Source organism: Strix aluco, chromosome 2 (assembly GCF_031877795.1).
Source record: "Strix aluco isolate bStrAlu1 chromosome 2, bStrAlu1.hap1, whole genome shotgun sequence".
In the NCBI taxonomy this organism is placed as follows: Eukaryota; Metazoa; Chordata; class Aves; order Strigiformes; family Strigidae; genus Strix; species Strix aluco.
The window spans coordinates 94,894,906-94,920,303 of record NC_133932.1 but is presented as its reverse complement, the minus strand read 5'-3'; the positions used below and the strand labels follow the sequence as shown (position 1 = coordinate 94,920,303).

Here is a 25,398-nt window from a genome sequence, read left to right as displayed (position 1 = left end):
AATCAGGAGGTCTAAAGCCCAGCTGGAAATTACCCTGGCTTCAGCAATCAAGGATAACAAGAAATGTTTCTATAAGTATGTCAACAGCAAAAGAAAGACCAGGGAGAGCCTCCATCCCCTGCTAGATGTGGGAGGAAATATGGTAACAAGTGATGAGGAAAAGGCCGAGGTCCTTAATGCCTTCTTTGCCTCAGTCTTTAATAGCAAGACTAGTTGTATTGAGGGAATCCAGCCTCCTCAGCCAGAAGATAGAGACTGGGAGAACGACGCCCCCGCAATTCAGGAGACAGTCAGTGACCTACTGCATCACATAGACACACACAAGTCTATGGGACCAGATGGGATACACCCGAGGGTGCTGAAGGAGCTGGCTGGGGTGCTCACCAAGCAGCTTTCCATCATTTACCAGCAGTCCTGGCTGACAGGGGAGGTCCCAACAGATTGGAAATTGGCCAATGTGATGCCCATATATAAGAAGGGTCGGAAGGATGATCCGGGAAATTACAGGCCTGTCAGCTTGACTTCAGTGCCCGGGAAGCTGATGGAGCAGCTCATCCTGAGTACCATCATACAACACATGCGGGACAACCAGATGATCAGGCCCAGTCAGCATGGGTTTACGAAAGGCAGGTCCTGCTTGACAAACCTGATCTCCTTCTACGACAGGGCATGCTGCTTATTGGATGAGGGAAAGGCTGTGGATGTAGTTTACCTCGACTTCAGTAAGGCCTTTGACACCGTTTCCCACAGCATTCTCCTGGCAAAACTGGCTGCTCGAGGCTTGGATGATCGCACGCTTTGCTGGGTAAAAAACTGTCTGGATGGCCGGGTCCAAAGAGTTGTGGTGAATGGAGTCAAATCCAGCTGGTGGCCGGTCATGAGTGGTGTCCCCCAGGGCTTGGTTTTGGGACCACTCCTGTTTAACATCTTTATTGATGATCGAGACGAGGGGATCGAGTGCACCCTCAGTAAGTTTGCAGATGACACCAAGTTGGGTGGGAGTGTTGATCGGCTCGAGGGTAGGGAGGCTCTGCAGAGAGATCTGGACAGGCTGGAGTGATGGGCTAAGGCCATTGAAGGAGCTTCAATAAGGCCAAATGCCGGGTGTTGCACTTGGGCCACAACAACCCCCAGCAGCGCTACAGGCTTGGGGAGGAGTGGCTGGAGAGCTGCCAGTCAGAGAGGGACCTGGGGGTGTTGATTGACAGCCGGCTGAACATGAGCCAGCAGTGTGCCCAGGTGGCCAACAAGGCCAATGGTATCCTGGTCTGTATCAGAAATAACGTGGCCAGCAGGGACAGGGAAGGGATCTTACCCCTGTACTCGGCACTGGTGAGGCCGCACCTCGATTCCTGTGTTCAGTTTTGGTCCCCTCACTACAAAAAGGACATTGAATTACTCGAGTGTGTTCAGAGAAGGGCAACGAAGCTGGTGCAGGGTCTGGAGCACATGTCGTACGAGGAACGGCTGAGGGAACTGGGGTTGTTTAGTTAGAAGAAGAGGAGACTGAGGGGAGACCTCATCGCCCTCTACAACTACCTGAAAGGAGGTTGCAGAGAGATGGGGATGAGTCTCTTTAATCAAGTAATGAGCGATAAGACAAGAGGAATGGCCTCAAATTGCACCAGGGAAGGATTAGACTGGATATTAGGAAGTATTTCTTTACAGAACGGGTTGTTAGGCATTGGAATGGGCTGCCCAGGGAATTGGTGGAGTCCCCATCCCTGGAGGTGTTTAAGAGTCAGGTTGACATAGCGCTTAGGGATATGGTGTAGTTGGAAACTGCCAGTGCTAGGTTAACGGTTGGACTAGATGATCTTCAAGGTCTTTTCCAACCTAGATGATTCTGTGATTCTGTAATATGTTTTTCGTGGGAAAAAAAAAAAAAAAAATCTGTCAGCGTCCTATCCAAAAATATACTTCCTAACAGCAAAAAGAAAACATACAGATTTATTGTGTTCCCAATTCAAACCTCTAAATGTTGATCAGGAATGCTTGCTCAGCTAACCTTTTGGAATAAAATATTTGTGGGGTAAGGTGTCATAAAAAAGAGATTTGAGAAGGATATAAGAGCAATATCTGGTTGTGTGTATATTTTTATATATATATATTTAAATAGGATATTTTTGTAGCTTATTAAGAATATTCTTTCTCAAATTATGTTTCAGTTTAATTCATAAAATTATACTATACAATATTCACAGATAGAAAACCTCCCTAAGAATTCAGGGGATATGCTTAACTTCATGCGAGTTAGACTTTCCTCCTGATATTCACTCAAGTGAAGAGACTAGTACTGTTTTTAAGACATAATCACCATAAAATTCTTAAAACTGAGGGCAAAATGCCTTTTGTATAATGACAGATATTTAAAAATTAAAAATTTAGCCTAATCCATTAATTTAGATGTTTATTAACAATATAAAAATCAGTTCATTCCAGAAGCCATTCAATTGTATCTATTTTAGACATCTGGAAGCAGAAATTAATCACCTTTTGATAGTGCCTCTCAGTTTGTTACTAAGGATGTCTGGAGTATTAGGTTAAACTAGATGACTCATTTTAGATGATAAATATTACTAAAATAGAATACTGTAGCACAGTGTAATAGAATTAATTTAATCTGTACTTAAGCATCTCTACTATGTAGTAGAATCAATTGATAACCAGTGGAGAAAATACAGTTTGAGGATATGAATCTGTTGACTGACTTTAGTAATTTGCTTAAGTGTAAGGTAGATCACACTTTGGGAATGATAATTTCTCTAAAATAATTGCAAAGGAACTCTATAATGGCTAAAAATCTTATTTATTTACAACTTCTCTACTATATTGTTATATAAAAACAGGCATCAAATCACATTCTCCTACACCTTTAAGAGACAGTATGAGCTGTAATTTCATTTTCTGGGGGAAGTCAAGTTCTTTCAAAATACTCTCTTGTACTCTAAACTTTATTAACTAGAAGTTGATAATCGTACAGAAATTTGTATATACATATTCTTTACAAAAAGGAAAATTATAGGCTTTTACTACAAAAGCTGACTATAAGAGCACCTGTAACTATTTCAGTCATTCATATTTTCAATAAGGAATACTGTTTGAAGTCCCACATTGAACAATGGAAAATTTTAAAGTTTTAAATATAAATATTGCAACAACAATGTTACAGTGCTTTGCTTGTAACTGCCTTTTGGTTCAAATATATGACCTTCAGATTGGACAATAACAGGATTGTCTTTAACCTTGATTAAATTGTTTTTGGAAGCTAAATACATTTTGGGAAAAAATCCTACTCATCTACTGGCTGCTAATCATTCTGGCTTTATGGGGTCTTCTCAGAAAATAACATGCTAAACTTTTGTGTACAAATTTTTATGTCCAAAATATCATGAAATTGATTTGTTGTTAATTTTTCTTTCTTTTTTTAGATTTTCTTTATTTTATTTATACACATTCTTTCATTTTCCTATCTTTCCTTAAGAAGTTTTGAGTTAAATATCTAGATATGTGTCAAATATCTTAAAACTTGAGAGGAAAATTCTTTAAAACAATGTTTGAATATGTGGAAGGGAAATGTACATGCAATGAACAAAAAAAAATTAATTTTGAATGGATTTTTTCAAAGATTGTGTGACTTTTTCAGCAACAACGTTGTATGCCTCTAGCTGAGAGAGTTTACCCACCAGTGAAATGCATCAACGTGCATTGTATCTTCACCTGCCTACAGGCAATAAATTTTAATAGACTCCTTGGTACACTACTCTTGAATTACGAGGGCCAAGGTTAGGAGGTGGAAAAGCAGGGAAATTAAATGCAAATGACATCTTTGGACCTTATTTTTATATATATATATATAAACAATTATGCAAAGCTAAACAGAATTCCTATAACACAATTCTGTCAACAAAATAGAATTGTACAAGAACTTGTTTTTTGTAATTGCCAGGAAAATGTCTGAGATTACTTATATCCTTTCTTCTGCTAAAAACAACTGTACAGTTCACCTTTATAATAACTAGGTATGCCCTAGGGTGAGAAGGATTATGACAAAAGTTCCTGAATGTGAAAAGAAATCAATTTGACATCAAGGTGAGACAAAGGAGAAAAACTATACATCACTTGCTTATGTTTTTAATAGATGTCAAGTTTTGAGTAACATTTAGAAAAGAAAGCAACTTTATAAAATCTGCCAAAATAGCTGCAAAATATTATAATTCTTAAAAAGAAGCCAGTTATTTTACTTTTAAAAAATAATACAACATTGTATTTTCCCAGCTTCTGAAGAGCAGACAAACACAGCTATTATTTTATTTTAGAATGCTTGAATCCCTAGGAAATTCTTTACAATTGCACCAACCTTAAAAGAGTTCAAACTAGGAGTCCTAATTACTATTGAGAAGGATTTTAGCAGTAACATTTAAAAAACACATATCTGCTCTCACTAGATTTACATAATCTCAAAAATAAATTTTCAAACATTTTGTCTGGTTTGACAGTCTTCCAGGAGCAAATAGGTACTTGAATAAAGCACATCGTATCAGGTTATATCAGAATGACAAAATGACTGAAACAGACACTCATTCCTGAAGAACAGACTTAGTTAAAACAGATGCCCTAGATATTCTTTCAGAGAGACATAAAATAACTTACTATAATAGACTCATTATCACTTACTAGTCTTTGGTTTCCTAAGTTATTAAGATGTTTTTATTTTTTGAAAATGATGCATTATTTTTGAATGTAAAAACAGACACACTAAATCACATCCCAGTCACCTTATAAACTTATCACTCACTGGGAGGGTCATGAGAGTTTTTTCATGTTTGTTTTTGTAGAATCCACCGGTTAATTCACATCCGTTCTATGCAAGCTAATAGCCTTCCAAGTTCTGATTTGTTAGTCCCAACTTTTAGTCTGGAAGCTAACTGCCCATGAAGTACATTATCCACATTTTTTTGCTATCAGTGCAAAAATACCTAGACAAGGAACACTTGTCATTCAGATACCAGCACATAAAACAGCTTAAGGATATGTGGTTTAGTTTGCTGTTGCAATCCCCCCTGAGAAAGACAAATATGATAGGATGTGGTTTGTCTTCAACATCAGAAGGGTTTTCTTCTCAGAGACCAAACAATGAAAGAAAAGCTCCCTTACAAGTACCAATAAAAAGAAGTAGCTGGAGAGATTTCATACTTATTGTCACTAGCAGTCTTGATATAAATTTACATAATTGAAAATTCTGGTTATTGTTCCTTATAAATAGAAGCCCACAAAGATGGCCCCTGTAAGTACAGGCATCATGGGACTTCTCTGATGAACTTTCCATCTATTGGAGTTGAGAAGTGTTTGGCAGTATGTGATCTTTGCTTACATACAGTAGAGATGGGAATGAGTTTAAGACTGAGCAAAATCATATGGATAACATAAGGAGTAAGTTTTAACTTCTAATTCTGGATGACATATTTGGTAACTGTAAATGCCAAGGCAGATTCAGCAGAAGCAATAACTGACATTTAATTAAAGTTTAACTCCTTCAGAAAATAATGTCTTCCAGCACCTATCTTTACTTGTATGTTAAAATAAACTAACCATTCAAACATATCTACTTAGCCTTTGCAACCAGTGCATATTTGGAGAGTATATTGTTCTTATTTTATTTTATAGCATACAGAAACAGTAAAAAGTCAAACCTTCATGAAACATTTGAAGAGTATCTTCAAATTGAATGCTATAATCACTCCAACTGTGCCCTACTGCCCTACTAGATATTCTTGAATTTTCAGAATATCCACTCGCAAAATTCAGGGTACTGTAAATGCAGTGTATAAGGCTTATATCAACACATCAGGAAGTGGCAGTGGTGCTAAAGAAAGCAATGTTATGTACTGTAAATAGCCATCACTAGCATTTCTATATTGCTTCTTTTCTCAGCTATGGTTTAGAATTACAAAATACTTCTAACCACAATTTGGTGTCATAAAATTGTTTCAAGTTTGAATTTTTATCTCTGGAAAGTTTAGTTTATGATTGCAACATGTAATATCATGCCTTAAAAACAAAGATTTCTTAAATGAGATGTGAAAAGAGTGGATTTTTGTCCATGATAATATATAACAGTACTGTGAAAAAAGGGAAAACAACCTTAAAAGAAATTGTGTTCTACAAACCTCTGTGGAATTTTTCAAGTAAATAATAATTTGGCATTTCTTGGGGTAAAAGGATGTGTTTAATTTTACCATCACATAGCTAAGAAAATTATGCTACTGGACATTATTTTGTATTCACAACATGTATGCATAATTGGATACCTTTCTACGTAGTCCAGCAGTCGGGAACAATGGTTAGAAGCAGGAGCATCGTGGCCTCCAACTGCATAAAGAAAGCCATCACATGTAGCCACTCCTACACCTCCTCTTCTCTTACACATAGGAGCACACATATTCCATTTATTTGTGTGAGGATCATAATATTCCATTGAACTCAAACATGAACTTCCATCCCGACCTCCAACTGAATATAACCTAAGAAAGTCCACACAAATAAAAATGTTAATAAAACAAGAGCTTGGAACTGTAGAAATAAAACCAAGGAGCATCTGGGTTTTTTATACGACATTAAGAAACAGGAAGAAAACAAAACAAAACTCTCAAAATCATGTTAAAGTCATATGGTCAGCAAACACAAATGATTTTAATATTATTACCAAATTCACATACTATTTAGTGCTTTGCCCACCTGAATAGAAAGGAAGATATTTTCTTTCTGGTAATGGATATTTTCATTCTTTGATTGCATATACTGCCAAGAATGCCATAAGTGACATGCAGACTTGCCTCTATAGATTTATAAATCATGTAAACAGGGTTCCTGCCTTACTGCTCATCATCTGTGAGGTAGACGTGAAAGTGCTAACTTATAATTGGTAATCCAGACAAATAAGAAATATGCAATTATATTTCCATATATGCAATCATAGTTTCTCTGTGTTTTTATCATGCATCAAAGTGGTGGGAATTAGTCTGACAACTGCGGTCCTGTATTTTAATATTCTGTCTTGTAAAATTCTTTAATACTGAAGAGATCCACAAGCTTCTAACTCTCTGTTCTTGAAAAAAAAAAAAAAAAAAAAAAAAAAAGGAAGAAAGAAAAAGAAGTACTGTATAAATTCTGTATGCTAAAGCACAAACCATATGACTGACTGTAGTCAGTCTTTGATCTAGTATTCAGCCTATTCCACATACAAAACTATCAATGGGATGCTCATGTCCAGAATGAGCATTTTACACTTACAATATAGTAGAGATCAAAGATGCAGCACATTGCAGAAAAGAATATCACATTATGTTTTAAACATGTATTTTTAAAAAGTATTACCTCAGTTTCAAGGATCCTGATTATACTGAGGAAAAGTCTTGCCCACACTAACATGAACATATCTACTCAGCAAGTAAGAAAATAATACCTCCAGGCACTGTATGTTGATTTTATTAATCTGAATATGTTATGAAGGTTGAGTTCTGTAGGGAAGTCATGGAAAACTTCTGAAAACATTTTAAAATCGAAATGGCAAAAATGTGGTTTAACAAAAAATATGTTGTGTTTGTAACTATCTGCAGGCAAGAAACTTGTTGCCTTCCTTACTTTATAATGGTTCCCAGGAGGAAACAGTTCTGATTGTTCTTTCCCACTATTACCATGCTGCATTCATTTCTTATATTAATCCTTTTGCAGTCTGTTGCCTTTTCTACAGTGCCTGGAGATTAACTAATAGAAACACAGGCTATTTTAAAGTCCAACCACTGGGCAATTTAGGATGCAAAAGCTGTCTGTATGAAGCAATTACTCATTTGGAAGCTCTTACTGTCCTAAGCGCTCCATGAATTCAGAGCTAGTTAAATGTTCATTTACCATTACATTTCATTGGCATGGATGCTGATGAATAAGGAAATACTGTACTACCACTAAATATGTCACAGAAGCCATAGAACATTTTGGTACTGCCTGACAGACAAACTTGTGCTCTGACTAAAGTAGCCAGGAGAATTCAGACTCTATGAGAGATGTGAAAGCAAATACACTTTTTTGCAACTATTTCTGTGGATCCAGACCCAAGACATTTACCTTTCTATATGATTAACAGGTGAGATCCAAGTCAACATTAAGACACCTACATATAAGTGTTGGGTGTCTACAGTGTCTTAATTGCTGTTATGCTCAGGGTAGTCGGCAGAGCCTAAAGGAACAATTTGGTTCACCAGCCATAACCATATTTTTTTTCTCCAGCATACAATAAGAACAGCAAAACAACACTAAAAAGATTTTAAACATGTGATCCAAATACATTTACATAATTATAAATGTGAATATAAGCATTTACATATAGGTGTCTGCAAGGATGTTATCTTTATTTTCAAAGATAGGGCTTGGTTCAGCTGCCCACAGTGATCAAACGTTATTTGTGACATCTAGAGTACAGTGACATTCCCTGCAGGCTGGCAGATATGACAAAGACTACACAGGAGAAACATGCGTGATTGCTGGAGGTCAAGTAGGCTATTCCTGAGACAATTCAAGTGGCAGTAGACAATTACATGTAGATAAGTGAACTGATCCCTAAAAATGAAGACCATGGTTAACGAGCCTGAGATTTCCAAATAGATTTCTAAGTAAATATTTGCACACTAAAACACCTCACATAATTTTTAAAAATGCAAACTACCAATACCTGTGCAGAGTTCAGTGTGAATAATCACGTGTTCCCCTAGTCTAAATACCTGCCACTTTGTTTATTTCCTCTGGCATGAGAAGTTCCATTGTCTTTGAACTGAAATAAATCTATAAACTGATACTTCCACACTGAAAGTGAAGCACACTTTTTCATTCCTCGATTTCAATTACAGCACTTAGTAAAATATAGCTAAAGGCATTCCTGAGTTTCTGGAAAAGAAACAGCAAACATTGTTCATAATTGATAAGTTTCAGCAAGTGATGGGGACCACCAGTTTTTGTTAAGATGCTCTATGCCATTCAAAACAAAACAAAACTAAGTTTGAATCTGTTCATATCTCAGTAAGGAAAAATTCATAAAACTAACAATAAAATTTTATTTCACAAAGGTGTATTTCAGAAAAATGAAAGTTGGAAATCGAGTATTAGTTATAAAGTTCTAGTTGTGGTTTAACCTTAACACCTCATTCGGGAACTGTTCCCATTCTTCAGCCAAGTTTCCTAATCCATCGTCACAAAGGCCCAAAATGACTGCAAAACAACTCTGAAACCAGTGCTGAACATTCAGGATACTGTATAGCTAACTGAAGCTTTTGAAATACTTATCATAGAATCACAGAATGGTTTGGATTGGAAGGGACCTTAAAGATCATCTAGTTCCAACCCCCCTGCCACAGGCAGGCATACCTTCCACTAGGTCAGGTTACTCAAAGCCCCGTCCAACCTGGCTGTGAACACTTCCAGTGAGGGGGCATCCACAAGTTCTCTGGGTAACCTGTTCCAGTGTCTCACCACCCTCATGATGAAGAATTTATTCTTTATAGTTAATCTAAACCTACTCTTTTTTCAGTTACCCCTCGTCCTGTCACTACACTCCCTGATAAAGAGTCCCTCACCATCTTTCTTGTAGGTCCCCTATAAGTATTGGAAGGCCGCTATAAGGTCCCCTTGGAGCCATCTCTTCTCTAGGCTGAACAATCCCAACTCTCTCAGCTTGACCTCACAGGAAAGGTGCTCCAGCCCCCTGATCATCTTTGTGGCCCTCCTCTGGACCCACTTGAGCAGGTCCATGTCCTTCTTATGTTGGGATCCCAGAGCTGAACACAGTACTCTAGGTGGGGTCTCATGAGAATGAAGTACAGGGGGAGAATCACCTGCATCAACCTGCTGGCCACACATCTCTTGATGCAGCCCAGGATTTCTGGGCTATAAGCGCCCATTGCTGGTTCATAGTCAGTTTTCAATCCACTAATACCCCCAAGTCTTTCTCCTCAGGGCTGTTTCCAATCCACTCTTCAACTAGCCTGTATTAGTGCATGGGATTGCCTTGACCCATATGCAGGACCTTGCAGTTGGCCTTCTTGAACTTCATGAGATTTCCACAGGCCCACCTCTCTAAGCCTGTCAGGAGTCCTCTGGATGGCATCCCTTCCCTCCAGCATGTCGACTGCACCACACAGCTTGGTGCTATCAGCAAACTTGTTGAGGGTTCACTCAGTTCCACTGTCCTTGTCACCAACAAAGGTGTTAAACAGCACTGGTCCCAGTACTGACCCCTGATGAATGCCACACAACACTGATCTCCACTTGGAAATCGAGCCATTGACCACAACTATTTGAGTGTGATCACCCAGCAATTCCTTATCCACACAGTGGTCCTTCCATCACATCCACTTTAGAGAGAAGTATATCGTGTGGAACAGTGTCAAATGCTTTACACAAGTCCAGGTAGATGACATCAGTTGCTCCTCCCTTATGCACCAATGTGGCAACACCATCGTAGAAGGCCACCAAATTTGTCAGGCATGATTTGCCCTTAGTGAAATTATTCTGGCTGTCACCAATGACCTCCTTATTTTCCATGTGCCCTAATGTATTTTGCAGGAGGATCTGCTCCATAATCTTGCAGGGCACAGTGGTGAGACTGAGTGGCCTGTAGTTCCTTTTTTTCTTTTTTAAAATTGGAGGTTATGTTTCCCTTTTTCCATTCAGTGGGAACTTCACCAGACTGCAGTGACTTCTCTAATATGATGGATAGTGGCTAAGCTACTTCATCCACCATTTCCCTCAAGACTCACAGATGCATTTCATCAGGTTCCATGGACTTGTGTACCTTCAGGTTCCTTAGATGGTCTCAAACCTGATCTTCTCCTACAGTGGATGGTTCTTCATTCTCCCACATCCTGCCTTTGACTTCTGTGTCTTGGGTGGTGTGGCTGGAGCACTTGCCAGTGAAGACAGAGGCAAAAAATTCATTGATTCATTGAGTACATCAGCCTTCTCCATATTCCAGGTAACCAGGTCTCCTGTTCCCTTCCGGAGAGGGCCCACATTTTCCCTAGCCTTCCTAGCGTAGAGAAGCTTTGTTAGTTGCCCTTGATGTCCCTGGCAGATTTAAGTCCATTAGGGCTTTGGCCTTCTTAACCTTAGCCCTGACTGGTCAGACAGTTTATCTTTATCCCTCCCAGGCTACCTGTCCTTGCTTCCACCCTCTGTAGGCTTCCTTTTTATGTCTGAGTTTCTCCAGTAGCTCCTTGTTCATCCATGCAGGCCTCCTGGCATTCTTACCTGCCTTCTCTTTGTTGGAATGCATTGCTCCTGAGCTTGGAGGAGGTGATCCTTGAATAACAACCAGCTTTTTGAGCCCCTCTTCCCTCCAGGGCTTTATCCCATGCTGTTCTGCCAAGCAGATCCCCGAAGAGGCCAAAGTCTGCTCTCCTGAAGTTCAGGATGTTGAGCTTGCGGTTTGCCCTCCCTGCTACCCTAAGGATCTTGAACTCCACTATTTCATGGTCACTGCAGCCAAGGCTGCCCTTAGGCTTCACATTCCCCACCAGCCCCTGGATTGCTTATGCCTTGTGTTGTCCCTCCAAAGGATATCAGGGTGGTTGAAGTCCCCCATGAGGATCAGGGCTTGTGAATGTGAGGCTGCTCCTATCTGTCTACAGAGGGCTTCATCCACTCAGTCTTCCTGGTGGGGTGGCCTGTAGCAGATCCCCACTATAATGACTCCTGGTCTACTGTCCCTGTGTTCCTGTTAATACTGACCCATAAACTCTCGGTCGGCTCCTCATCCATCCCCAGGCAGAGCTCCATGCACTCTAGATGGTCATTGACATAGAGGGCGACACCCCCTCCTTGTCTTCCCTGTCTGTCCTTCCTAAGGAGCCTGTATTCCAGCACTCCAGTCATAGGAGCCATCCCACTACATCTCCATGATGCCAATAAGATCACAGCCCTGCAGGTGTGTGCATGTCTCTTGCTCCACTTGTTTGTTCCCCATGCTATGTGAGTTTGCATAGAGGCATTTAAGTTGGGTTCCCAATGAAGCTGACTTACTGGCTGGAATTCCTGTGCGCTGCTCTTCAGGTTCTCTCCTGTTGACCTGCAATCCCTCTCCAATCTCTGGGCATCTATTGCTGGCACTGGCATCAAACTGGTAGGAGTGGGATGGATTGAGGTTCCCCTCCACCAACAGGCCCTCTTCAACAGCTTGGCAACCCTATGACTGAAGACGCTCTTCCCCTTCTCTGACAGATGGACCCCATCTGCCCCCAGTAGACCAGGTTCCTCAAATCAGGTCCCATGGTCTAAGTAGCTGAACCCCTGGCTGTGGCACTAGTCCCATAATCAATTGTTGATTTGCCAGATTTGACTGGTCCTTTCAAACCCCTTCTCTTTGAGTGGGAGGATCAATGAGAAAACTACCTGTGCTCCAGAGTTCTTTACCACTGCTCCCAGGGCTCTGTAATCATTCTTGATACTGCTCAGATTGTATCCCTGGTGCCCATGTGAAACAATAGCAGCAGATAATAGTCAGTGGACTGTATGAGGCTCAGCAGTCTGTTGGTGACATCCCTGATATGAGCCCCTGGTAAGCAGCACACCTTTCTAGAGAGAGCATTAGGTCAGCAGACAGGTGCCTCCGTACCTCTCAGAAGAGAGGCGCTTGCTACTATCACCCATGGCCTTTTCTTAGTTATGCTGGTTGTTATACAGGGAGTAGATTGGGTTGCCTTACACAGCTCCAGTGTCTCTCCTGATGTGATAGAGCTATTTAGTAGTCCAAAGATATTTAATAAGATTCCTTCTCAGTGCTTAGTGTCCTATTTTATTAGATGTCTTAGAATTAATCCATTTTTGCAGCTTTGTCTTTCTTGGTAAGAGCTCGTAATAAAATTTTCTATAGGGAAAAGTAAAATGCATTTTTCTAAAAAAGCCTGAAAACCTGGCATTACTGAGATCAGATATCAGTCCTGCATTTGCAAGAGCTACTCTTATGCTTCTTAACTATATTCAATTCTATTATTCAGTTACCAGGTACCACCTCTGCTCTGGATGATTTGTTGAAAATACTTGTAAATTGACTTTCATTTTCATGTGCAAGTACTTTCAGAAGTCAGAGATGAAAGATAATCCAGTGAGTCTGAAATGAAAAAATGCACATTCCTCAAATTTTGCTTTGTTTATTAATTTCACATTGTTAATTTATATTATCTTAGCAATTTTACCTTACTTTACATCTTACTTCAACTAACATCAAACCCAGAGCTCAATTTTTTTTATTTCTCCCAGATTACTGACATCTGTAACCTTCTTGTAGATGTCATATCTCTTAATAGCTTTTGAGTACCTACAGTATTATAAGACTTTTATTTTCAACATTGTGCAATTAGAAAGAAAGCTTGAGAAATAATCATAATCACAATCATGTAATAGTCATATCTTCATTAATTTTTGAGCTGGGAATTTCTGTTAACTGAATAGCACCTCGTTGTGTATTCCATCAAAACTGTTGGGATTTTATTATTTATATTATATAATGGATTCTATTCTATATGCTATAGTGTTTAGAGGGGAAGATTGACAAGGAAAAGAAAGCATACAGTATTGAGTACTTTTATCTCCACTGATAACAATGAAAGTTTTGCCTGTGGAGTTATTATAGATTTCTATTCCCCATCATCTATATTTCAGCTTATTCAGACACTATGTGTACATATGAATTTAGACCAAACTCAGTCTTGTCTGAGCTGGAAATTTGTCTTTTCAGGGTTGGCCTTTTCTTTCTGTATTAAGATGAATAGAGATTCCTAAACATATATGTGTGTATGTGTATATATATATGTATAAAATGGCTAGAAAGTGCAGGAGAGGTTTCAAAGTAGAAGACATTAGGAGTAATCATGACCGGCTGGACCAAAAGCATTTATCACAGTGCTGTCATTACAAACCTTTGATAACTAATCAGAAAAGCCATTTTTAATTCAGTTTGACAAGCCAACCTCAAAAGACAAGACTGCCTTTGATGTGAGGTAGTATTGTGAAAACAGTTGAATCATGCCTTTGCTGCATTTTTTAACAAGGTTTTGCCTTTCAAAATTCCTTCACTGTGAATATCAAAGACCATATCCAGTCTTTTGCTTAGGCCCTTTTGTACCCTTTTCTGCCCCATCAGTGTGCATGAAAGAGCAACAGGGAATTACTCTGGCACAAAGGATATCTGCCCAGTAGCAGTGAGGGGAAGGTAATTTCATCAGTGCCAGACTTCTGTATTGCTGAATCAGTCCATACCCAATCCAGGAATCAAACTGTAGGAGAGGAGAGATATCTATGCATGCTGACTTGGTTATGTCAATGGACAGGAGTTGCTGGAAAATGTTGAAAAAATGATAATTTTCTGAATGGAAAGCATTAAAGAAGTCTTATTTCTGTGTGTAAATTTGAAATGGTATTTCATGTATTTGATGCAGTAATGGAGTAGTGGAGCAAATTAAAAATACATGCAGTTTGACCAAAAAAAAAAAGTGAAGGGAAAAAAAAGGTCATAGAGTAAGTGCCTGCAATTAAAGAAATAGTAACTACTGATAGCAAATATTAAGAGAAAAACACCCTTTGCATGTTTAATACCATTATGGCAAACTTACACTAGAAAGTATAATTTCCTAATAGAAAGAACCTGTTTCAAGTCAATGTAATTCTAATCAAAGTTATATGGGCTACATTATCTCTGCAAGACCAGTGACTGAATGCAGATTCCACAAGTTAAAAATGTTCTTGACTGTAACAGGCTATAAGATAGTGAAGGCAAAATAATCTTTGTAAATTAATAATTTTGTTAATTAATCAGCATGACCTTAAAGTCCTTTATTAGCTCTCATTATTTAAAAAAGATACAGTGAATTTGTTATTAAATAAGAAATTGTTACTGAACTCAGAACACTTTGTGCTAGACTGAGTTAATATATTTACAATATTCATCTTCTTTGTGAGTTTAATAATTCTAGACCATACAGCTGTTCCATTTTGTTCTGTTTCAGTATCCATTTATTGCATGATTTTGACAAAAAATTAAAATCTACACCTTTTTGTATTTTCTGCAGCTAAGGAAGAATATTTTCAAAATGTGTCCCTACAGCGGGAGGCAGAATAATTGCCTTTCTGAGAAAAGAGTTTGATCAAAAGCAGCGGTTAATAAACAGCACATTCATAAAACATCAGCAGTGTCAAAACTGTCATAAAAAAACCTGAAATAACTTCTACAGGATTTAAATTAATGTATAAATTTATTTACAGGTCAAAGTACATTTAGAGTAAAATATAGTAAGAACAGAGACAAGATTTTAAAAGTTTGTATGAAAAAATTCTAAGGCTCATAACTTGTGAGTTAGTCTTCAAAACATTTGTCATTCTTCCCATTGCAAAAGGGTTTTATAAAATTAGTTACATTTATGAAATGCCTAGTAAGTAATTAATATAATCCTAAATCAAATTTCATATTATCTTTTAGTTGGGTAGATAATGTAAATTCTGTTATGGCGTTATGGAAACAGACATGTGAAAGCATGAATTTTTTGACAAGGAAAAACACAGCTGTATTTCAGTATTAGGCAAAATTTCCATGTCATTCATAAAATACTGATTTAAAAGTATTTCTGTATTTATGGATGCCAAGTATAGCATTTTTCTTAGTTCAAATGCTTTAGTAAAAGAATAACGGAATCATCAGTAAAACACAAGAGCAAAGAAAGCCTCAAGCAAAAAAACCCATGAAAAAAGTCTGCTCTGATGGGAAATATAATTGTTTCAGTCATAATTTCTTATCTTGTTAGCTTGGCATGAAATTTTGAAGTGTTACTTTAGCTTTAAAAATCACAATTACAGCATATTAGTACTTCATTTATTTAATAATATTGAGCCAGTTCCCCAGTTTTTACTGAAGTATGAAAATTATCAGTGCATTGCAATTATATTGATTACTTGGAAAAAAGTCTCAGATCGTTTAGTCTGTGACCTTCACAATGAAGAAATCTATCTCAATTCAATGAATTCAACCAATAATGAAAGATTCAGCTGAAGTTGGTCTACCGAGTCAAAAGACATTTCATTTTACCCCAATATTAGTTATTAAGAAATTAATCAAGTTTCAAATTAGAAAAAAAGAAATATCAGTTAACAGTGGAGATGTCATAGTATTCTGTTCTGCTGAATATAGCAGATATTTCATAGCTGCTGTAAGGGCTGTTGCCCGTAAAGATATCCAGTTGAGTATCAAATTAGATATTTACCTTTCTTTAATTTCAGAAAGAATTAGATGTTTAAATATTTTTCCAGATTTACACATACGTGGAAATAAGAAAATACATGTATACACATATGTGTATGTAATTCAAGTAAATGCCTACATTTGGTCAAGAGAGAATCTCTAGACTTTTCCAACTGCACTGAACAAGGGCTTCCTTCAGGTCCCAGCATATGGGCATTTAGTACTCTTTGAGACAGGCTGGGATTCTCATACTTCATCTCTCACTAAAGATAATAATTAAAAGCCATTCTTTCAGAATAATCCAGACTGGAGGATGCTAATACTTTTTACAGTTTTGACCATGACAGATAAGACAGTGGCTACTGAATGCTTTGAAAAGTCTGTGCTTAATTGTGGAGACTGCACAATTAAAACATTGGCTGTGAATCTTTCTAGGAGTTATCCACACCGCCTCCTCCTGTCTACATTGGTACATATGTTTCATTTAAAAGCTTACTAGAAGGAGTGACATGATTGCTTTTTCTTCTCATATATTAGGACTGACTAAGTTAACTCACCATGTCTGCTTGGTCTGAAGTACCCTTACATGCCCAAATGAACTATGTTATGTTTATTATCTATGTAGAATTTGTTTTTCATTACAAAATTTACGGAAATAAGAACTATGTAGTAAAGACAAAATGTTTCTTATTATAAAAAATGAATGGCAGACCTTACAGCAAATGACAGTCACACTAGCTGTATACCAGTCAACAGTCAGCTACTCCAACATCTTGTTTGTGTGGGTGATGGATGAAGAGAAGTGTATGGTGGGGTGTACACACTAAAAGATGCAGATGTGCAGTAAGCATGCAAAACATGGCCTAAACATCTGGGAGCCTGACCATAGTAATTCAAGAGAAAACAGGCTCATCAAGTCCCACCCTGCAACACAGTAATGTCTTTAGCATCTGTCATGTTATCTAACAATCACTTGGGTTCTAAGGAGCAACCTAGCTCTAATCCTATCTGCATATGCATCTGTCTTGGACTGTAGGAAAAATATTGATTTTAGTGTAAAGTTTCATGATTTTTCATTGTCCTCTTCTAAGAGTCACATATATTTACCTACCTTGTATCTGTTCTAGCCCTTTTTAAGGCTAGCTTAGCCACATAAAAAGAAGTAAGCCTGTGCAGACTCCTATTTTACAGGCTGGATGTAAAATACCAAGTTAGATCTTGCTTGAAAAAGAGAGAATATGATGCATATTGAATCAAGTTGCACGTTCACTGAGCTGTACAGGACCTCCACATAGGAAATATGAATTTGTGTGCAAAAGTACAAAAGATCAGACCAAGGCACTGAATTACTAATAAGCTTTAATGATTCTGCTAAGAGAAAATGTCACAGATAGTTTATTATATGATGCATGAAAGGCAAAGAAGCAGAACTCCTGGAGGAGGTTCTAATCAGCCACGAAATCAAGTTTTGTAGGTGGGAATATGAAGGTAATACATTGCTAATTCTCTTGTGCTAAACACTGAACTGCTATTAAGGACTTTGTGCAGTTATTAACCTATGCCTCTGCGAGGTCAGTACACAGTGAATATATTCCTGTGAGTGACTAACTACCAGACAGTTTTGAGAACCTTTCTTGTGTACACACTAAGTTGGTTTGAATTCTGTTATTTTCTTGAAAATTAAGTTTCAGCAAGCTAAATTCTCTGATGTTGTGACAATGCATAATAGTCATAAGGGACATATAAAACTAAAGCAACTGTTATTTACCACAGGAACAATATTGATCTAAACCCCACAAGTTTCATTCCAGCTTTGTCTCATTAAATGACCTGAAAACAAAACATTCCCCTGCACATATGCCAAGATCTGTGTTGGCCAGCTCTATGTGTTTCCCATTGAATATGAAAAAGACAATAGCTGGAAAGGGTAAGATAATAATCCAGTTTATGGAAATCCATAACTAAATTAATCCAACTATTGCAAAACCAGTGGAACTGATTGAATATAACCGAATATAGATAAATAAACGCCATTTTTTTTAAACAATGCCAGATGTTATTAAAGACTCTCCACCTAACAAATGAAATTGAAAATGTAACAAATTCATTTGAATGGGTGTGAATGGACAAAGAGTAAATATGTATATGCATATGAATTTTTTTAAAAAAATCATTGGTGCGCTCTGTTTTTATGAATGGTTAAGTAGAATTAATAGAATGTGGAATCCATTCTCATTTTATCTGCTACAGTCAATCAACAGACAAAGTCTGACATTACCAATTGATAATAAATAAATAATTTCATAAAGGACACAACCACAAAACCACATTTTTATGTTGAACTGTCTTCCAATAAAAATATGAAAAGGGAATACATTCAAGTCTCCGTGACTAAGATAAAAAGGAAAAAGGAAAAAAACCTAGTTTATGGAGAAAGATGAGGCTTTTCAAACAACTCCAATATTAAAGGTGTTGGATTGGATTAAGAGGACCTATGTTTAGGGTTTTGTGCTACAAAAGAAAATATCTCTGGGTCAGTTTAAGCATGTTGCTCTTAGTATTTGTATTACATTTTCCTGCTTACCCAGTCAGAATTTTGACGTCTTTCTGGAGATTATAAATTGTGACTCATGTCCTCAAGAGTGTTTGAGCATTTGTTTCCTTCCTTTGGTACCAAACATAGGAAACAAGAACCACAGATAGAGCTTTGGCACCAACCTCCTGAAAGCTCAAATGTTTTAAAAATGCCCAACATAGCTTTTTTCAAAACTGCTATAAAACATTAGGTGCACCCTGGCCAGAGCTGTTTATTTGCCCCAGGATAGACCTGCTGCTTGGGTACTTGAAGGCCATCCCCATTTTTCATCTTTTATTTTGCCTAATTTAAATGGCTTCCTTTCCCGGTTCTAAGAATCCTTTCTCTTCAAAACTCCACTTAGATAACATTTGATAGGAAACCTGATCTCTTAACTTAACACAAAAATGCCCAGTATGTGGCAATTATTTCACGATTAAGTTGCAAAAATCAATATTGTAATTGTACTGCCTGTAAGTGCCCAGTTGCTGATAGAAGTGGGGGCTGCAGGGCGGCCTCTGTGAGAAGAGGCCGGGGCTGGCCCAGACCGGACACAGCCGGTTCCAACCAACCCACCGCAGGGCACGGCTGAGCCCCTCAGACAAGGTGGGGGCACGTCGGGGAAAGCATATTCAAGAAACAGCAAAAAATGCCACACAGACAGAGTGAGCTGGGAGAACAGAGAGTGAGTAACAGCAGAGGGAACACCAAAGTCGGAGAAGGAGGAGTAGGTGTTCCATGTTACCAAAGCAGATATCCTCACTGCAGCCTGTGGAGGACACCACACTGGAGCATCAGGATACTTCCTGAAAGACTGCAGCCTATGGAGAGCCCATGATGGAGCAAGGGAAATGTGTGAGAAGAAAGGAGCAGCAGATAGGAGCAGTTATGGACTGACTGCAACCCCCATTCCACATCCCTTGGGACTGCTCAGGGGTGGGGGTAGAGGAATTGGAATGAAAAATGTAACTTGAACCTGGGAAAGGGGGGAAGAAAGGTGGTGTTTTTAAAATTTGACTTTGTTTCTCACTACCCAGAATCTATTTTATTAGCAATAAATTACATTAATTTTCCCCAAGTTGAGTCTGTTTTGCCTGTGTCAGTAATTGGTAAGTGATCTCCCCGTCTTTATCTCAACTCATGAGCTTTCTCAGTCCTATCTAATGAAGGAGAGTGAGTGGGTGGATGGGTGAGCATTTGACTGTTAGCCAAGGCTAATCCACCATAATAATGCACAAGCAACTGCAAGTTCACAGCATCCCTTTTCTCCTTCCCTCATTGTACAGTGCCTAAACAAAGATGGAGCCTAAACCAATTGTAATAGAAATACTAATACTAATGATAATAATAAAAAATACTTTGCTACTTCTTTGTTGAAAGAATCAGATACAATTCAGATAGATATTGGTGGGAAAAAATATTTTCCTGCAGCATTTCTCAGTGCTCTTGCACTTTTCTTCAGAGAAAACAAATACTTATAAAACTTTTTTTTTTTTTTTCCTCAAAGTAAAAGATGATTTGAAAGGGCACTTAAAATAGTTCTATTTTTCAAAGTTAAGATTAGACAGTTCCTTGCTTTTTGTCATCTATCATAGATCAATAATAGTGTGTGATATTTGATATAAATGAAAGCAGCAGGTGGAAATATCAAGTTCACTAAAGCACATCTTTGATGATGTTCCAATCAATAAAGGGCAGAACTCCCTACTCCTTGGTTCTGCAAGATATTACAATGTGAATTAACTGCTTCCCAGTGCAGGTCTAAGTCATTATATTTGACACTTAACTCAAAGTACTGCTGTGATGTTCTACCATTTAAAGTCAATCTGCAGATGATATTAACAGCTGAGTATTTTTTTCTTTTGTAGCACAGATTTACCAATATCTTTTAAAAAGAAAAGAGTCTTTTTGCTGTGAAAACTACAGTTGCATAAAAAGAATGTGGATAATTTCCAAAATACAAGTAAAAATTCAGGAATATTTTTTGTAATGTAATTTTTATGTCCATATAATAGGAAAATCTAGATAACTTTCAGTTATGGTTGTGTCAAACAATTGTTTGGAATAACATAAATCTGTATGATGCTATGTCTTTTAGGTATATATTCCAGAGGAAAGTTTGTAAACTTAATTTCATTTTTATTTATAGTTTCTCATTAGAATAAGAATTCTGAAATTAAATTACATGAATAAAATTACTGTAAATGTTCAGTGTTCTTAGGGAATGTATGCTTCATATATTAGAGACTTCTTAATGGATAGCTAATAAATAGTTACTGCATTTTGGAGGCTACCACATTTTAAATATAATATTTAAATTTACTGGATTGAAACTGTCAACTAGTTTTTTTTTTTTTCTTTTTGATTTTACAAATGAAGAAATTAAGACATAATCTTGAAACAGTAAGTGACAGTTTAAAAAAGTTTCTGGAAAATGTAAGATTCTTTTCATACTTTTGGTTCCTTAGTGCTTCTAACTTACATTGTAGAAGAGTATTATGACTTCAGCATTATCCCCTGTAAACTGTAGAATACTAGTATTATATTGCATATGTTGCATACTAGCTACACGTCACTTATGTCAGCCCCCAAAGAACAATTCAAATCAATTTTACCAGCTTCTGACCTCTCCTGTTATCTGCATAGAAAAAGCACTATCCTTTCCTGATTTTTTTAAAAGAATAAATCTCCATTTCACATTTAATGTCTTAACACCCACATCTATTGGTGATGAAAGTACATACACTCTTTCATTTCCAGTCCGTGTAACAGGTTTGTTAACAGTAACAAGGCAGAAAAAACTATGCTATTTCCAGATCAGGAGATACTACTGACCATGTTTCATCCCACGAAACTTTACAGTTATGGCAAGTCCTACAGTAGCTACCAAAGTATATTAAATATTAATAAAGGTATCAAGTTTTTTTTAAAAAAAAAAGTACAGTAAGGCTAACAATCTCCACACTTCCATTACTGTTTAACTATAAGAAAGGTGTACGGATGAAGCAGATGGAATCTCTAAAGCCTCAACACAGATCATTACTGCTACACAGCACCAAGTGTTGATTTGGGAAAATAAAATGTTACTGAAAAGGAAAATTATTGGATTCCAATCTTTGGTGTCGCATGAAAACAGGTAATATTACCCTTTCCACGAACCTATAAACATTCATTTAGAACCTGATGAGAGTTTTGTGTACAGCTTCCTGTCTCCCTATTTTTTTAATTCTCTCTCTGTCATCTGAATTTTATCTATTTGTATCCATCTGTTCCTTTTCCAACTGTAATACTTCTGTTGCTTTTCTTTGGTATGACAGGCATTCTTGATAGTCATGGTACCCCCTATTCTAACTTCGCACTTTCAGTTAAACTTCCTTCAGTATGAATGACCAGAATTGAACACAGTAATCCAAATAGCATAAATATTTCCACAATGAATAAAACTTTATGTATTCTTCAGTTGCATTTTTATTTTTTCACAGATTTCTTCTACCGTTTTCTTTGTACAAGGTACAGATCATTTTTTCTGTCTTCACAAGACTTGTTCATTCACAGGTATACTATTAAATATACAATTTGTGTTGCTTCTTAGGGTCATCTAAATACTTCTGTAGAATAGTCCAACATGTCCCATATGATAATGTTCCCTGTGATGTCACTTTGAATGATAATTTAACTATTGTGCTCCTGCTGTTATACTCCTTTATACCAAAGCTGATCTTTAAAGAATTCCAGTAGTAACTTTGTGACATCCTAGTTGTCACATAGAGTTCTTTTCTTCTTAAAATCTCTGTACTATTCATATTTTTTTTCTATTTTAAGTAATTATTTCCTGTGTAATGCCAGATAAACTGGTTTATTGAAATTCTGGTAGAATAAATCTGCTATGTGTCTTTCTTTTATCTAGAAAACCACCTATCCCTTTTATTAGTTGTTCTAGCTGCCCCTTAGGTTTAGGAAGCAACTTCAGAAAAGGGATATTGTTTGTGTTCCCGATTGAAGGATAGTAACTACTGTATCTTATTACTGTGGGAAATCTGAGGGTAACAAGCAGGCGACATTCGTGCTTGGAGAGGAAGATGTTCTGTTACAGCCTCATGGGTGAAACAGTACTGTGACCTCAAAATGTAATAATGTAACCTATTTATACAAAACAATTCTGTCAACTAGACTAAACGGGAAAAAAAAAAAAAAAAAAGAAAAAGAAAAAAAAGGACTTCAAATATATATATTTTTTTAAAATTTCTGATAAATTCAGCAGGATTTTATGGCTTCAGTAATTAAAAGTTTTTTCAGACTGGATTATGATGTGCATGCTGACACAATCATTTTCAGGTTTTAGGAAAGATTCTGATATAATATAGCATTTTCAGTTTAAATTTAAACAGTGAAATAACATTCATTTCTGTGTGCCCTCTTTTGCCAAATTCAGATAGTATTGCTTTCCATTTGTTTGAGAAGCAAAATAATTTATCATTGACTTGTACAGATATGAGTGAGCTTCAAAAAGTAAGTAATCATAAAAAGGTTCAATAAATTAAGAACTATAAGAAGTTACTTACTTAATCATCTTAGATCCTAAGGAGATCAGAATCTACAAGTTTTTATTTTTTATTTATCTCCACCATAAGCTTATAGAAAAAGGCAATTTTCATCCAATTTTATGGTAAAATGTATCTTTTTTTTTTTTTTTTCTGCTTAAAATGGTTTTAACTGGAAAACCAATGAAGCGGACCTTAGATGTACAGAACACAAATGGGATAGTTTCCATCATTAAAACACAAAAGAAGAGACTATCTTTTTTCAAGTATTTAAGAAGCTCACATTTGAAATATTTAGCATACAGAATCCCTTTTATGTAAAGTGCCCAAAGCACTGTGGGAGATATATACACCCATAGAATAGTTTCTAACGCTCTCACTTCAAAGGTAGTCTAACACTGCTGCATTTTATTTATTTTACTTATTTAATTCAGTGCAGAAGAAAAGGAACATAAGGAATAACCAGGAAAAGATTCCTCAAAACTTCTATGCTAAAAAATAGTTTCTCCTTTGTCAAATATTAAAGCCAACCTCTTGTTTGCCATCGAGACATCCATTTCTAATATCCTTAGAATTTCTATTCTTAAAAAAAAATCCATAATTGTTTTCCTATTTCAAAGTGAAAAGTTCAGATGAGGAATGCAGCATATGTCAGTTGTGTGGAACAGCAGTGTAGTAAGAATAGCACTAGAGAGTTGAAAGGTTTGGTCCTTACATATGTTTTCAAGTCTCAGTTCTTGGCATATGGAATATTTTTTAAAAATGGTTATTCAGATTTAAAAAAAAATAAAAATCAGTAGTATATTTGCTATTTGCTTCAGTGAGACCACTGCTTTTCAGTTCCCAGCAGTGTTCAATCCACTTTTCTGAGACACAGATAACATCTTTTTTCATTTAAAGGTGTTCTTATGTAAGTCATGCAAAATTCAGTTGAGCATTTATTAACTAAGAAGCATTAAATACATGCTCAGCTGTGCAAAAGAAACATACCTGGACTATATATACATAACCACCTGTAGCTCTTCATAATTTTAGATCTATATTTGCAGGGTTATTTGTCTAGATCTTGTCTCTGCTAGTTGGCTGCATGGCTCATACACTATCGAAACCACGTTCTTTTAGAGTAACAGGGTTATTAAAGCAGCTTTGTTTATTTGGTCTACTCTGGAACATTTCAATGCCAGCATGACTTAGTAAGAGAAAGCAATGGCAGCTTAGCCTCAGTGGTTTGCAGATGATTTCACAACATGTCATGGATGAGAAGTAGATTATCTGAGTATACAATACCATAAATTAAATAATATAATATTAATAATGAATGCATCCAATAAAGCCTATTTAATCCAGTTACTCTGCAAATAAGACACTACCATAAGATGACAAACTCATAAAATTAGTTAACATTTTAAAGCCTGTAGTTTTAATTAATTTGAGATTCAATTTTTAAAAAATAATACCTACATATTTTTATAATGATGGGATTATGGGTACTCTGTCAGGCCTCCTGCTGCTGCTGCTGCAGAAAGGTACACAATTTCCTATAGGTCTTCTAACATAGTTGTTTGTGGGCTAAATTAAACTCCTTGTTTCAGTGAATCTTGTAGTCAATGGAAAGAGTCTGACTATGCCAAAAATCAATTCACCCTACTTATCTCAAGCCTGTATCTTAGGTCTGATAAGCACAACCGAATATAAAGGATTTCTGAGAGTTTTTCCAACTGTATAATCAAAACTGAATGATTTTCAACTGGAAGAAATGGGGTGGGCAAAATTTAGTGCGTTGTTGAATTATGCAATAGCATAGTCTACCATGAAACCCAATAGCCTTAATAAATCCTTTTTCCCCTCTATACTTTATCTCCTAACTTTTATTAACTATTTTTTTAATGGCCTCAATATTTTCTTTCTCATTCCATCTCACATCCTTTCTTCCTTGCTGTTCAGTAGCAATAAAGTATGAGGAAAAAAATATGCCAGAAATTTGCCTTATTCCATTGTTCCCACTA

At 36.8% G+C, this 25,398-nt stretch overlaps 1 protein-coding gene across 2 annotated transcripts in view; it reads right to left on the bottom strand.

Annotated features, from left to right (window-relative positions):
* The window catches only part of KLHL1 (kelch like family member 1), a 260,832-nt gene that overhangs the window by 2,735 nt on the left and 232,699 nt on the right, over window positions 1-25,398 (bottom strand). For both annotated transcript variants that reach the window (XM_074815555.1, XM_074815556.1), the window contains one exon: window positions 6,312-6,524. In XM_074815555.1, coding sequence (XP_074671656.1) covers window positions 6,312-6,524 — 213 coding nt within the window. The remainder of the gene's footprint in view (window positions 1-6,311; window positions 6,525-25,398) is intronic.